Below are 15,505 nucleotides of genomic sequence, written 5' to 3'. Positions count from 1 at the left end.
AGCCAATGGGTAGAGAAGACAAAGACAGCTGCCTAATAGGCAACCCTAGCAAGGCTTCTGCGCGTGGATTGACGAGTGAAGAAGCAGCAGGGTTGCCGAGGCCATCGCATCTGCGAAAGTCTATGGTGAGAATAGGAGGTCCACCAAGAGACGATGAGCAGCACGCGAGGTTGCAACAATTTGTTTGTCTGTGTGTGGGTAGTAGGATACTGATGGCCAGAACGCGTGAGATTGACTAGCCGATTGCGGGAATCCGTGTTGGTCGGCCACAAATGTACCTCGCGTCAAAGGTATGGAAGCTCTGGGCGCTGTATTGTGCCTCGCCTATTGCCGAGAATACGCTGCTTAGCAAACTGGTTGCCAAAAAGGCCCAAGAAGGTAATAAGAAATTACTAAATGGTGGCAACGTTGTGATGCGACGCTGCTGTCGCGACGTTTGCAGGGGGCGCTAGAGAAATTATGACAAAGTACGACGTGCGTTTGCATTTGCATTTGCGCTTGCGATGCTGTTTGCGGAACGCGACTGACGACCCACCGGCACAAGTGGGGGCTTGGGGAGCTTAAGGTCGGGAGCTAGATTGGTGATTAATTCCAATTGTACCAACTGTCTGGCGCAACTCAGGCTCCGGATGCGGACTAATTGTCCCGGATTTCAACGCTTGTATCACGGGAGGCGGCTTGAGGATTGGCGTAGAAAAAAAAAAAAAAAAAAAAAGTCAGACACATGAAAAACTTACCTTGGCTGAAGCTTTCTCGTGCAATCGACGATGGTCTCACCACAAAGCTGTCGCTGTCGATTCTAATGATATCAACTGACAGCTAACAGCAAGATCAGTTTCCTGATCGCGACGCGCGATGTGAATATCAACAAGGACGGGAAGGCTTGACTGTGCTATGATATAGTTCTTGCCGTAATGCAATGGAAGGTTTCCTTGCTTCTGGGTTCGTCAGGATAGGATAGGCCTCCGACTGCCGAGTTAGGTGGCCCAAGCTCCTTGCGGCAGAGTACCTCAAACCTTTTGGGTATGGCCCTTCGCACCTGATCCAGGTCCTTTTTCTGCTTGCGGCCAAAATGTGAGTTCGGGGTCTGATTTGCTTGATGGTATGTATGCGCGATGCGCAGACATGTACTACAGGTTTCAGGAATTAAAGGGGAGAAAAATTCGAATAGAAAAGCACCCGAAGCTACAATACCTACGTACCTTGCGTGGCTAGCCTAGGGGACCCTTGGATCGTTTGGGTTTAAATGCCTTATGCAGGTTGATGATGATTGGCGCAGCTGAAAGCCGATGCGTCCCTAGTTCGCGTGCGTCAAAGGCGCTTTTTGGGGCGCGCAGTCAAAGGGTTTTTATAAATCCCACATTGTCACGGTTGGGTGTGCAGCTGCTTGGAAATAGATAGTGAGGTACCTTGGATGTTGCGCTGGCCTAGGCACACCCTTGGGTACTTTGTTAGCTGCGGAGAATGCGGGGATCCAATGCGCGCTACATGCAGAGCGAAAGGTTGAGCCGTGAATGACGAGGCAGGCCATTAGGATCACGTGAGATCAGAAGGCATGTCTTATGTGATGTAGCTATCATACGGCTTTACATCTTCAACTGTAAGACGTTCGACCCATGAGCCAATGTCACAACCATAAGTAGGCAGTATTCGATGCTCAGCAAGCAGTCACTATCTGGAACTGTAGAAGCATTTAATGCGAGGCAGCTTGACACGAGCCAAATTCGTCCAAGATGCAACTCGCCACATTGGTTCAAGTATCATAGGCCCTTGCTAATTTGCCATTCGGTGGCCCAAAATGAATGCTCCTAAGCTAATTACACAAATTATTCCGAACTAAGAGGCTGCACAGAAGGAAACACACTAGGTAAAATTCTCAAATACGTTGATGTGAATGTCTTTCGGTTTGATGCGTTAATTAAACCATGTTGCAGCAGTACTCGGGCGCAATGTGGACTTCAAAGAGCTGACAGAACCATGCAGAAGGAAGATCTCTGATGTCAAGATTTACTTGGAAACGTGGATAGTCGTTTATATTCACGATGATAAAAGAGCGCAGCACGTCTTTACAGCGTGCTGATGCGTTGACCAGACACTGGAGCAGCATCGAGTTCACAGCTTCCGAGATTATTAGGCATGCCGGAGGCATAGCCCAACACAACGCTGGCTAGGCATACGCGAGTATAGTAGAGATGAGGCGGGAGGTTGAGCGCCTATAATTCCCAGGGCCTGCCTATCCATCGCACGGCGTAGCACATCTTAGTGTGCCTTGGTTATTCGACAAAGACAAAGTGTATGATAGCGCGAAGAGCAGAATTTTTCGAGTATCAAGCTCTTACGTCCATCGTCATCAATAAAGACAGACAATATGTGATCGTTTGAGTTGAAATTATCGACGAAGTTCAATCAACACCGATAGTGCCTGTATATTGCTTTCATCTATTGTACAGAGTTTGAGATGTAACAGAGGTTTGCGTGAGCGATAATGGTTCAGTTGGCATCAGGCTGGCTGAGTATGTACTCAACAGCCTTGTCCACTACAAAACTCAAAAGTGGTTAGCAGGTTGATACAAGAGAGACCAGAAGCCTAGGATATTGGGCTTTGGAACATAGAACATACCACTGTGAATCTGGTCGGCGTCCTTGTCGGGGATCTCAATGCTGAACTCCTAGAGAAAAATAACCGTTAGCATCGATGCACCAACATATAACGCTTTTAAGGTTCCCTGATGCAGTCCTCTGCAGTGGTGCCCATGCTTGATTTTCTCCGTCTTACCTCCTCAATCGCCATGACAACCTCAACGGTGTCCAAGCTGTCCAGGCCGAGGTCGTTGGCGAAATGCGATGTTGGCTGGATCTGTGGAAGCTGTTAGATACAAGCATTTACAAAAAATCAAGGCCGAGCTGGATCGGGTAGACATACCTTGGAAGGGTCGTTGACCTTGTCAAACTTCTGCAGCAAAGAGATAATCCTTCCCTCGACCTGGGGCTTGTCAAGACCACCAGCAGAAGCGTAGAAGCGGACAGCAGTCCAGGGGGCAGCGGTCCTGGGAGCCCAAGCGGTGGGCGCAACACGGCGAGTAGCTAATCTGGCGACGGCGGAAGCAGAGACGGCAGGGCGGACGGCGCCGGCACGGGCAACGGAGGCAGCGGCGCTGCGCAGAGCTGTAGCACGGAACATCATTGTGATGGTTGTTTCTGTTTTTGAATTAATAGGTGTAAAAGTTTTTTTCTTGGTACAGCGTCTGCTCGTGTACGTGCTCAAAAATGTGTTTTGTCGTCGAGCAGGCGGACAATGGATGGATGGCAACGCGCAAGGAAGTGTCGATGATGATGAGGATGTCGAGTAATTTTCTAGCATTGGCAATCACTTCACCAGGTGGAGCTCCTTTTCGTGGCCGAAAGCTTCCCATTGGCAGAGCTCGGAGCATTGCGGGTCACGACGCTGTGGCAGAGCTTAGGCCAATCAGACCCCATCATTTTCCAATTGCCGCAGACTCCCGAGATTTTGTATGAATGCAATCGACAACGTCGGGAAACTCGCCTTCAGAGGCAAATACCAACATCTTGCATCGCCCGCGTTCGCCCGCCTACACGGATCTTTTAGCGAACGGCACTGTGGCTGTCTTGATCTCTTCAATTGATACTGAAAGACAGCTTCGCCGACTTCACACGTAACACCTACCGACACGAAATGGCTCCGCCGCCCGCGCGAATGGCGACCACTGCCGCCACTGCCCTGGTCTCCCGCCAGGCGCTTCTCAGAGCCACTGTTGGCAGGACATCAGCACCCGCAGCTTTTGCTCTTCAGCAATGGAGGACGTACGCGACGCCGGCGGGGCCACCACCCAAGGGCTTCAGGTTACCTCCTCCGACTGAGTGGGATCAAGAGAAGGAGGGGACCATGGCCAAGGTCAGCAAGTACTTCCTGCTCTCCGAGATGGGCAGGGGTATGTACGTGCTGCTTGAGCAGTTCTTCAGGCCGCCGTAAGTTGTCGAGATCCTGGTGCAGATGTCATGAGGATTCGATATTGACAGCACGGGATCTAGTTACACCATCTTCTACCCCTTCGAGAAGGGACCCATCTCTCCGAGGTTCCGTGGTGAGCACGCTCTGCGAAGATATCCCTCCGGTGAAGAGCGTTGCATTGCCTGCAAGCTCTGCGAGGCTGTCTGCCCTGCCCAGGCTATTACTATCGAGGCCGAAGAACGTATGGACGGCTCGCGTCGCACAACCCGCTATGATATCGATATGACCAAGTGCATCTACTGTGGTTTCTGCCAGGAGTCATGCCCAGTCGATGCCATTGTCGAGTCGCCCAATGCCGAATATGCCACTGAGACGAGGGAGGAGCTGTTGTACAACAAGGGTATGTTTTCGACATTTCTTTCCTGGAGTTTGGGCATTTAACTGGCCTGTTCGCTCTTTGTGAATGCCACTATGTGCTTCATTCCACACCTTACTCACATAGCTTCTACAGAGAAACTTCTTTCGAACGGCGACAAGTGGGAGCCTGAACTGGCTGCTACTATTCGGGCGGACTCGCCTTACAGGTAATCTTATTTACTGGGGAATGGTGTAGAGGGGATGGATGACATACAGCGGTCCATCAAGGGCTTTTCTTTTCTTACAGAGGTACCCGTCTAGAAGTTGTAAAAAAAACAAATGAAATTCTTTTTGTTGTTCAAACAGCCAGCTATTGCGAATATCTATGTACAGCCATTGGGTATATTTTCAACGCCAAACTTGAAAGCTGATCTCGCTCCGCCGTTAGGCGCAAGGTGAAGGCCTGCTTTGGGAACTATCCATCTCGGGTGGCCCTCTATATTGATAATGATTCAGGCAACCCTCTTCCCGACACCAGTACACATTCAGACCTTCAGTATCCTTGGTCAGGCGATACGAGTCTGGATCGAGCGCCAGGCACCAGCTCAGCGGACACGCCGTCATGGACTCGACGGATTCGGACTGGGGCAGGTGGATATAGCGCGCCCAGCTGGCCGTGTAGGTATTGTCCGTCTCGTACCTCGACAGGGTGAAGACGTACTCGGCCGTGTTCTTGGGCGTCCACTGTCTCCTCCCGTACACGGCGTGCGCCATCCGCACCGTGTCCCTCCGACACAGCAGCGCCTCCTCGTGGTCGTTTGGCGGCCAGTTTCCGTCCCTCGTCAGACACGTCCCGGCACGCCGCGCATTCCCCATCCCGACCCCGGCCGTCTTGGGCGAGTCCTCGTGGACCAGAAGACACTGGCACCCCGTCGGGTCGAGCGCGCCGATCTCGGGGAAGTCCACCGCCGAGTTGCCGCGGAAGATGTACATCCCCACGGCCGCCCGCAGCGCCGCGAGCCTCTCGACGAGCTGATCCGCTGCCGGCAGGGTACGACCGCCATCCTCTCCAGTAATGTACACGGCCCAACCCACCCTCAACAACCAGCCGCCCGACGGGGTGAAGGACATGGTGAGGCGGGGATCCGCGCCGGGTCCCGCCCCCGCAGCCGCGGGCAGCCCAGCCGCGGCGACGCACTCCCTCCCGCACCCGGCCACAGGCTGCGGCAGGCCGACGTCGGCGGCGGTGGCGGCTCCATCCCAGCCGTCCGCCTCGGCGACGCTGCGCAGCATGGCCCAGGAGACGGCCTTGTGGGCGCAGATGCGGATGCGACCCTCGTGGCCGATGCAGATGCGTTTACGGCAGGGCCGCCGCCGCTGGTCGGCAGAGAAGAGCCAGGCCCGGTGCTCCATCTTGCAGCGGCTGCAGTACAGCCATGCCATGGCGCTCAGCAGCCGGTCTGGCCAGTCGGGCTGCTGCCGCGCGCGCCGGCACCCGGAGCAGAGCGAGTTCTTGCCCGACGCCTTTCGCTTGTTGTTCTGGCCGGCATCCTTGGTCGATGCTGCTATCTTGAAGCTTGTGGACTTGCTGGAGTTGGCCCCCATTGCTTGTTCGCAAGGGCTTGGTCGCGTGCTGTTTTCTGTCAGAGTATCCTTCTTGGGAGGGTTAGGAAGTCCTCTCGTGTCTGCATCGCCTCGAGTTTCGTCCCATGATTTCTTTATTTCTCAGAGGAAGGTGCAATACGATATTCTGATCGACGGCGAGACCGGGCCAAAGTTTCTTTTTCGCCATTGTTTGGCGGCGGGTAGCCAGGTAATATCGGCGGTAGTGCGCCATCACTGGCTACTGCAAAGTCGGCGTTTTTATTTCCTACCACTTGATAATTCGTATAGACTGGAAGAATTTACTTTTTGCCCATTAGCCTAGCGGCCTGCACGGATATTTCTAACCATCTGTGGAAGAATAATTACGACATCTCCGGCGTCAGTGACACCCCAACATACGCTCAAGCCAAATGCGATCAGCCATCGCAAAAACCGATAAAACGGATATCTTCCGGGGGGCCATCCTGGAAGCCATATATCCAAGCCCATGCAAAAAAAAGAGACTGTCATCAAAAACTCCTCTCCCATGCACCCCACCAAACACCAACGTTGGCCGCCACTACCAGATCGAGCATCTTCAGTCCCTCGTCATATACTATGAGCTTTCCCAGCTTGGCCCGCTTTCCTCGGTTACCTCCTCCGGCCCGCTCTCTGCCTAGTGACAAACCGACGTCGCCATGATCGTCGCTATTGTGTGAATAGGTGTTGCTATCCACACTGCTCTGCGCCCGTCTGTGACCTTTGTTCCATTGCTCCTGGAGTCGATTCTGTCCATCAACCTTGAGACGATCAAGTTTCCCCTGCAGCTCCTGACCCTTTTCTCGGAACATATCGGCACTGGGGAGGTTGAAGCGCAGTTCGCTGACGGTCGTCCCAATAGGCGTCCCTCCGTCAGAGTGAAGAGGGCCACCGGGAAGCGAGTGGACACATTTAACGCCGCGCCCGCTGCTGCTGGTCCGGAATTCGCAAATCCCGTCCCACGGGCTGGCAAACGCATATCCTCGTGGCTTAAGACCTGGCCCAGGGGTTGTGATAAGCTGGCGAGGATCATGGTCGCCGTTGCCGTGGCCGTGGCCGTGGCCGTGGCCGTTGCTTTTTTGATTTTGTCGTAGAGCCTGTAGCGAGAATGAGCCCTTGGTAGGTGAGCCGTTTGGTGAGCTAAGAGATTCCACAGACCCACCAGACTTGCTTCTGGTCCGGCCTTGGAATGGCAAGATAGGAGGTGGTTCGAGAGGTGATAATGGTCGTTCAGGTTCACGCTGGGGAGGCGAGCTGCTATTGCTTCGATTCCTGTTCCTCCATGCTTCTCTGATGTTGGAGGTCCAGCTCTTCTGGTAGCTCATTATCAGCTGGCGTGTGAAAAAGTCCTCGCCGGTAACCGCACCGCTTCCTCGCAAGATACTCAGCGAGTCTGTACTAGTTCCTGTAATCGAGGACGCAGCCGATGTTGCTCGCTGTCTGCGGTTGATATCAATGCTGTCTCGAGTGGGAAAATTTCCACGAAATTTGGCATAACCAGAGGTTTCCAGACGGATGCTAATGTTTGGTGGCACGGATAGCGCTGCCGCCGTTGTGGTCGTCGGCGCCAGCCCTGCCAACTCGGCATACGAGGGTGGCGCTTCGGGGTCCAGAGTTGGAACCGTAGGATTGAGGAGTTGATATGAAGATACTTTGCCGACGTTCCACTGGTTTCCTGTGGAGGGATCTCTTCGAATGACCGTCAGCGTGAAAGGCACCAGGTCCTTTGGCCCCTTTTTTGGCGATGGCGATCGGGGTGGCTGGACTGTTGGGCCGTCTGAAATATGTGTGTTGAGTTGGGGGTCAACAGGCGAGTGCGCTGTAGAGCCCGGCGAGTTGGGACGGACATCTGGGTTATGATTTGGCTGTAGAAGGCTGCCTGTTCCCTCGTTTACAGAACGGGTAGACTGGGTGCTCAGCGCTCGGGGCCCCAGAGGTTTTCTGGTGATGGGAACTTGCTGCGTTGGGGACCTTTGTATGGGGCTACCGTCCTTCAGAGGAATTGGAGGTGGCTTTTCAGGAGTATCAGAAATATCATTATTGGGCTCCTGCACGTGCTTGTCGACAGGCGGCGGTTCATTCGGGTTGATGATGACTGGTGCATGCTTTGCGCCGGTTGGGGAGTCGGGTTCATGATCTCGGGATAGTACTGGTGCTGCTGCTGGTGTCGTTGCCGGCAGAGATTTTATTGACAACGCCTTTGCTGAAGCTGGCAATGGTTTCCTTGCAATAGGTGATCGGGGTGCTGCGCCGGCACCTCTACTTGTGGGAGAAGTCTCAAAGCTTGGCCTGGGAAACTGGCCATCATTGCTGCTAGCCGTGCTTGGTACCTCTTGCAAATCAAAGTCCGATGGTGTATCCAGGTGAATGTAGTAAAGGGAGTTTGCCACATCTTCGCCCGTCACATTTTTCAATTGCGGCTTGAATGGCGAAAATATTACATCTTGAGTAGTGGTGTGTCAGTTACATTGCACTCTATATTTATCCCTGGCCAGTATCCTCGACGTGGCGGGCTGCTCACTTACCTCGTGAGCCAGGCACGCGGGAAATGTATAATATCAATGGCTCTTGTTTCTGCTCCGTTGGGTTGACTGGATACTGAGGTGGGTTTGCAGCTAGTGCGTTAAGTCGCGATAGCGACCTGGCTTCCACAGCCTGAGCCATGGTTGATGAAGCAAGCCCAATACCCAGGGATTCTCTTTCGTAATGGCTCCGTTGGGCAGGTGGCGAAATTCCGACGGGCTTTACGGCTACCTTGGTCTATAATAATATAGATTGATCGGTACCCAACCCAAGCCAAGGCACAACAGATACAGTCAGAATATATCAATGTCACCCCGCAGTGGATTGAATGTACGATGAATCCGAAGTCAAGTCCACTGTTGGCCTGACGACCAGAATCCGTGCGATGGATTTATTTTTCTTTCTTTTTTTTTTTTTTTTCTCTCTTTGAGAAGTCAGTTTTGTTTGTCTCCCTCCCTCAAAGTTTTGCACTGCCTGCACCCTGACATACAGTACGCTGTATCACCTGAGCTCCGGATGATTATGCGTGTCGGCGGGTCAGTTATCCGGGGGTCGGACGCGCGCGGGTTGGGACGGCCGAGTAATTAGAAGGTATCGAATTATGCTAGTCTAGTGCTTTCAGGGGAGAATGTATGGGTTTGCTCGATTGGGACATGTACTGTGTCAAAATGAGTCGTAGATTCCAAATAGTCAAAGCCCTGGTGATAATTCGTAAAAGAATTTCGCAAAGTCGCATAGGTATATAAATAATGTAGCGGCGGGTAGAAGCGCATTCAAAAGTTTTTTTTTTTTTTTTTTTTTTTCCCCTTTGTTGTGTTGGACCAGTAATCTTCCGGCAGGGTAGATCTCGTGTTGCCTGGCCTGGTGATTGTTGCCGCGCAAGAAAAGGCAGTGCTGGGCGACATGGAGCTGCAGCATATTGCCTCTGTCCCGTCAGTGGCTGCGAGGCAGCGACCTGGTGCCGGGTGTGCTTTTTGCGGGGCAACCGCCCAGCCTTTGTCGATCAGGTCTGGAGCTTATCTTTCCTCTAGCGTCACAGGCACGTAGCGGTTCTGTGTTGCTTTTGTCAGGTCATGAAATCGCAAGCAATGATTTCCACGTTTTGAATCAACCAGCCACAGCTGGAACGGTTGACAACGACAAACATCCAATTTTCACAGTAGCTGCGGGACTGATTATTTGCCTAAATAGGACATCTATTTTAAATCAAGATCTGAACACTTCCAAGGCACCTTGGCGATTTGATTAAAACGAACGCATGCTCGCTCGCTGTGTTTGCGTAACATCCCAACATCAGCCAATCGTTGCCGCATTTACCCGCTGTCATTCTGTCAAGACGACCAGACCACCTCAATTCGATCCCGAACTTTCAGGACGACTCAACTGTCCAGGTGTTGAGCTGTATTGAAACTTCCTGACCTCTAATTTCTAAAATTAGCTTCAGCCCTCGACCATTTGACCTGACCAGGCGTCAACAGCTTACTTCTGCCTGCTGTATCGTTTGCTTCTCCACAGTAATCCAAGTTGGATGATTTTATTGTTGATCGAAGCAAAGCCGCATTGTTGAGTTTCCACATATCGTCATGATTCGCCCCAGCCATCTAGTCTCCCACACGCGTCTTGGCTTGCGCGTCCCAGGCATCGCATGGTGAGCAATTCTGACTCCTGAAGGTTCCAGTCTTATGGATGTGTCAGACTCCAGCCCTTGCAGACATCGCACAGCCGACGAGGCACAATGCATACGAGGGGCAAACGCGTTGCATATCAATCCCGTGTCTTCCGCATAACTTGAACAAAAGAATCTACAGTCTTTCTGATGCCTCTGAATGGATGTATTGCGATTTCATTTTATTTTTCCCCCACTTCTCGTTCAATCCCAATTGAATGACAACTTGCGCTTGCATTAGGTATTCTGCAGGGTCTGAGTACAGGGTAGGTAGGTAAGTTCCTATTCTCGCGTACCTAACCTAGTCTAGGTATGTGTACACACCTTGGGCACTTGGCAAGTTCACAGTAATCACGAGATTCCTATGCAATGCCTTCAACATAGGTTATCTTTCTGAATTTGATAAAAAAAAATAAAACCCCCTTACTCCCACTTCAATCAGATCTCGTCCGATGAGTGGTGAGATAAGAGGTCCTAGCTAGCCGGTATTAGTGGCCAGTTCTTCACTGGGCTTATTACTACCACTGGTACCGATTAAGCGGCAGAACAGACGGACGAGGGTTCCCCTGTTCCCAAGTGCCGTTAAGCCAGCGCACTACTGGGGCCAGGGCGATCCCAGTTCGCATCTCATGTGATTCTCCCTCAAGGCGGGCTGTTTATATGATGTCAGAACTCTGTACTGATGGCAGTCTTGTAATGTTGCAATATTCCATAGGTAAGCGCTTGCATGTTAGCAGTTCGGACCTCTTTGCTCCGTGTGACAAATGCCTCAACGTCCCTTGTTCACAGGATTAAGATTTTATAAGTTGCAAATCAGATAAACCGATGTTACCAGAAGTCGCCAAACGAACAGCAAGACTTAGCGATACAGGGTCCAGGCGTATCATTTCGACCGAGCTGTTTCCAAAAACAGAAATGATTTACATTATCGACATGCAGGCTGCCCTTTTGCGGACTCGCATTTATTTACCTCATGCTTGCAAATTGGCCAGATGGAAATTTGCTTCAATGCTCAACCTCATTGCTCAACGGAAATTTTGTCTGAGGCACATATTACCATGAGGCCCTCAGTATGCGGTCACGCAAAGCATAATAGTGACTGCGCCTTCGTGTGGATCAAAGCCAAGAGTTTGAATGAATCGAATCAAGTGTTCGAGCCCACGTCTCCTATGAACTATGAACCGTTTTGACCAGTAAATAAACATACACGATTTCATACTTCAGCTAGGATCAGGAACGTGTTCGTCAAGCGACCGAAATGCGTTCGGAGGAAAGCGGGAAGGATATGGGCCGAAAAACACCACATCCGTAAAGATGGCAAGTGATGTAGGGGTGATGAGACATTTGCCAAGCAAGCGGGAGACATAATTAAAATCACTGAAAAGCTGGCAAGACTTATAAGAGTAAACAAAGGAGAACTTATTGTAGGGATTTTAATTTTGTCCATCACTCGCCCAGTTAACCACGATGCTTCAAGGGGTGGCAAGCAATATGGGGATGGGGCGGTGAACTTAGACAAGAGCTCGACACACTTCCCTGAGGGTGTAGAACGTTTGTGGATGCAGGACCTTGACAGATGCACATACTGTCAATATCAAATACGTACTGTACTCACTTACGTATACAGTCGCGCGCATGTCATTCAAATCCTGGAAAAGGTTGTCTTGATATTACAATCGGAGAGACAAGGACTGCCGAGACCCGGTCGGTGGCTTTGCTCCGGAAAACCTACAGGATCCGTGTCGTTTCGGACATTTCGCAGGTAGTCCATGACATTGATCATGATGCACCCATCTACGATACACGCATCGCCAAGTCACATGTGATATGCGGCCATGGGGGCGGGCAAGGCGGGGGAAAGGGGTGGCGAACTTGCAATCCATCGGTGGTCGCAACCTTTTTGCAAAAGATTTTTTTATTTTATTTTTTCCCCCCAGCTTCAAACGCAACGGGAAACTAAAGTCTTGATATGTGTATTGTGCTTTTGCAGCCAACCAAGCACGTTTCAATTTAGAGATACGAGGGTGGCTAGATAGCTTCCTTATGGGATAGAGCTGGGCCAAGACTTTATGGGGCAGGTGATGCAGTCCAGTCGGCAAAAGCAAGAGAGATATGGTGGGGGAAGATACGGAAGAAGGATGCAAAACATGATGGATTCTACCTACCTTGCTGCTTATAAGAAAAGACACGGGAGGTGCGCAACATGCCGGAGGGTTACATTCGAAGGCGGCGCATGGAGTATCGTCTTTGGTCTCAGTATGGTGTGGGTGAGGGGGTGAACATATAACAATGTCATCGAAGTGAAACAAGCACAAATACATCGGCGTTTGTACCGTATGGTATTGGCACAAACGGCATAAGAGAAATATTTGAACGCTGTATACTAGAGCCAGTCCAGTTGTTTCAGGCTGTCGATTGTTATGGTTCACAATGGTATGCCGGGATGTGGGTTAATTCGGTAAATTCCCGCCCACGCAGCGAAAACTAATATACTTGTAGGCATTTACGTCAGCTACTTACCTCTGTACATACGGAGAAGAAATCCTGAATGTCTGGATTTTAAGGATGAGCCTAGTTATAGTTGAATAAAGGGACTAAATGTTCAAGTACCTGATGTACATCTATATAATTTGAGATCGTAGCAAGTATAGCACTACATTTACTAGACAGAAATAGAGTGATGGGCGCAAACTAACGGGAGTGCCTCCCGCAAGGATTCTCCACATTAGTAGCAGATGATCGTCCCAAAGGGGATATGATGGTCGCCGCATCTGATCATGAATGTTGCAATGGTCGATCTGCTGCCTTCCCAACGACCATCATAAGCAATGATTGAACAAAATCCACGGCATTTATGCCTGCGGTACGAGATCACCCTTGGCGCGTTCAGGGTGTCATCGCTATAATTACAACCAATTCGTTACGGATTGTATCGCAAATTAGAGTATCCCATCTAAGGGTCCGTATGAAGTCTTCATCGCGCTGCAAAGATGTGTTGAATCATTAAGACATTAAGATATCCCAGTAACCATGACGGAATACACAAAATGCATTGCATCTGCTCAAGCGGAACAACTGTGCCCCATATCATATATTTGCAACTGTTATGTCCTGAATAACTTTGTCCTCAGGGTGTTTTAACGCTTCAACTCGCGAGCTTTCTTATATCATGTTTTCAATCTCCCTTTTTTTTTCTGTGAGGAGCAACACAAGGGGCAAGGCACGAGGCTGTAGATAATTTCTCGGCCTATTTGACAGGTTGGAAACAAATGTGTCTCGGGCGCAAAAATAATAACAGCCGTGGGGAATTGCCGCTCAAGGGTTAATGTACTTCAAAACAGCTGAAAAATACATATTCCTTAAGCATTTACAGGATAGTGACTATATGTAAGTAGATATGGAGGTTGCAATCGACAGTCAAGTACATAAGGTAATGTACGTGATAAATTGACCGACAGAAAGCAGCACAACAAAACTTTTNNTTTTTTTTTTTTTTTTTTTTTTTTTTTTTTTTTTTTTTTTTTTTTTGCAAATTCTAGGCCAGTTTCAGAACCCTTGCCAAGTTTTTTCTCTCTTTTTTTTGTATGTAACGATGACGGAATAATGCTCACGTGGGCTACCAACAGTAGCGAGCTGTCATCCAATTTTGGTAGACGGGTGATCTTCTCGTCTGATAGAGGTAGCGCCAGCCAACGGGATCCTAGGGATCTTATGCCAAAGCAACCTCCCGATATATCGGATGTACTAGCCTGGAGTTTGGCGCCCCTGCAGAAGTAAGTAGTAGGTTGGCCTCTGGACAGAAGTTTGTGCACCGCCTACCTAGTTATGCCTCGAGACATGGAGGGGCCTCCCGACTTCTGAGTCGTAATGGGATCGACTGGCTGTTTTTTTGTTCTAGCTGCAAACCAACAGAAGAAAAACCGGTTGTTTTCTTGCTAGCCATTCTAAAAAAGAATGCTAGGCGGTCAGTTGACCAACGAGAAACTAGTCTAGCTCTACAGACACCGCTCTTGATCCCCATACTCAGTCCATGGAAGTGGCTGCAGCCTGCCATGGCAAAGCTGCTACTCACGCTAGTTCCAATTGGGGTTTGAGTCTTAATTTGGTATTTTGGAAAATCGAGTTTGTTGGCGAAGAGCTTGGATGCTTAATTTCACGATCAGTCAGTTACTACACTCCCCTCTCTATCTCGTACCTTGAACCGCCCCTCTCTCATTAACGGCCAAACAGAAAACTCTGTTATATTTTGAGATCATGGGCGAGGTTGAATCGTTAGCCCAGTCCCATATACAATCTTAAAGTCTTTGTCCTTTGTCCTCAGTCATTTTAGTGTCGCGACTTTTCCACAGAATGCCTTAACTTGGAAGGTCGTGGATATCCTTGCTTGAGCTCATCATGCAAATCGGCAGAGCGTGGTTGCAATAGATTAGTGAAGGGAAAAGGGCTTACACTCGTCGCAGCGCATTATTAAAGCCTGCCCAATTATAGCTGGTAATTTGCCTCTGAATATGCCTTGAAGAACTGGGAGCGCGCGAAGGCATTGTTTTCCTGGAAGTCCTATATACCCAATTTTGGACAAGAAAAATAGAGGTTGTTCAGTTTCACAAGACCTCTGAAGGGCTGGCACATATTTTCCTTTTCCTGTCAAGTTGACTGTTACTTTCGGTTTGATATTGGCGTTTTGTAAATAGCTTGTTTCAGAATTTTAAAACTTATATTTCTTCTTTTACCGTTGAATGTTTCCGATAATCCGTCGCTTAATTGTTGCTTTCAGTTTAATTTCTTCAACTGTTGCGCAGCTACTGTCCCAAGTATGATGTATGATGTATGATGTATTTTTCCACTGACCTCCCATTCAATTTAGTTGCCGCTCAGGTTGGCCTTTAAATAGGTGAATCCTGTAGGAAAATTTGGAGCCCCGCAGATCTAAACGCTTCTTTGTTGATGCACAATGATATTATCGTAAACAGTATGGTATCAAAGCCAGAGACCAAGTTTGCAAGAGTGTTTCCTAACAGAGTTGGCGCCGAAGCCAGACGTCCTCCCGGGTTATGCATACCCAAGAATTGGCCAAGAATTGGGGGCTAGACACAGCATCTTCAATACAGGGACAACGATGCCAAGTTTGCGCAGATGTATAGGCTATATCTCCTAGGGACCGAGACTGAATTTAGTATGCATTGCAAAAAACCGTATTCTATCTTTGTTCTCTTTCTATAATTATCCTTGTAGCAATTATTCCGGATTAAATGATCCTCTTATATTTGGATAGCTACGACAACATGTTTTCTTCTGCCCAAGATCTACTGTAGGCCTAATGTTAGTCAGCTCGAGCAAAACAACCTCAATCATTCACTTGTCTCTCA

The 15,505-nt window shown here is 49.7% G+C and overlaps 5 protein-coding genes across 5 annotated transcripts; 2 read left to right on the top strand and 3 right to left on the bottom strand.

Moving 5' to 3' along the window:
* Nucleotides 1–2,490: 2,490 nt before the first annotated feature.
* PpBr36_06622 (uncharacterized protein) lies at nucleotides 2,491–3,184 on the bottom strand (the record flags this gene model as incomplete). Its single annotated transcript, XM_029893765.1, has 4 exons — nucleotides 2,491–2,537; nucleotides 2,621–2,669; nucleotides 2,777–2,857; nucleotides 2,924–3,184. 4 exons carry the CDS (start codon nucleotides 3,182–3,184, stop codon nucleotides 2,491–2,493), a joined length of 438 nt encoding a protein of 145 aa, XP_029746227.1.
* A 510-nt stretch (nucleotides 3,185–3,694) lies between these two features.
* On the top strand, nucleotides 3,695–4,558 carry PpBr36_06621 (uncharacterized protein; the record flags this gene model as incomplete). The annotated part of the gene is made up of 3 exons (XM_029893764.1): nucleotides 3,695–3,987; nucleotides 4,051–4,370; nucleotides 4,482–4,558. 3 exons carry the CDS (start codon nucleotides 3,695–3,697, stop codon nucleotides 4,556–4,558), a joined length of 690 nt encoding a protein of 229 aa, XP_029746226.1.
* A 213-nt stretch (nucleotides 4,559–4,771) lies between these two features.
* PpBr36_06620 (uncharacterized protein) lies at nucleotides 4,772–5,932 on the bottom strand (the record flags this gene model as incomplete). The annotated part of the gene is made up of 1 exon (XM_029893763.1): nucleotides 4,772–5,932. One exon carries the CDS (start codon nucleotides 5,930–5,932, stop codon nucleotides 4,772–4,774), a length of 1,161 nt encoding a protein of 386 aa, XP_029746224.1.
* A 509-nt stretch (nucleotides 5,933–6,441) lies between these two features.
* PpBr36_06619 (uncharacterized protein) lies at nucleotides 6,442–8,614 on the bottom strand (the record flags this gene model as incomplete). The annotated part of the gene is made up of 2 exons (XM_029893762.1): nucleotides 6,442–8,393; nucleotides 8,476–8,614. The coding sequence occupies 2 exons, from the start codon at nucleotides 8,612–8,614 to the stop codon at nucleotides 6,442–6,444; spliced, it is 2,091 nt and encodes a 696-aa protein (XP_029745935.1).
* Nucleotides 8,615–9,431: 817 nt separating this feature from the next.
* Nucleotides 9,432–9,891, top strand: PpBr36_06618 (uncharacterized protein; the record flags this gene model as incomplete). The annotated part of the gene is made up of 2 exons (XM_029893761.1): nucleotides 9,432–9,512; nucleotides 9,757–9,891. Coding segments are annotated over 2 exons (216 nt in total), but the record flags the coding sequence as incomplete, so codon positions are not given.
* Nucleotides 9,892–15,505: the final 5,614 nt, after the last annotated feature.

This window comes from Pyricularia pennisetigena (genome assembly GCF_004337985.1).
Source record: "Pyricularia pennisetigena strain Br36 chromosome 4 map unlocalized Pyricularia_pennisetigena_Br36_Scf_6, whole genome shotgun sequence".
Classification (NCBI taxonomy): Eukaryota; Fungi; Ascomycota; class Sordariomycetes; order Magnaporthales; family Pyriculariaceae; genus Pyricularia; species Pyricularia pennisetigena.
The sequence above is the reverse complement of the archived record's forward strand: the minus strand, read 5'-3'. Positions and strand labels throughout refer to the sequence as shown.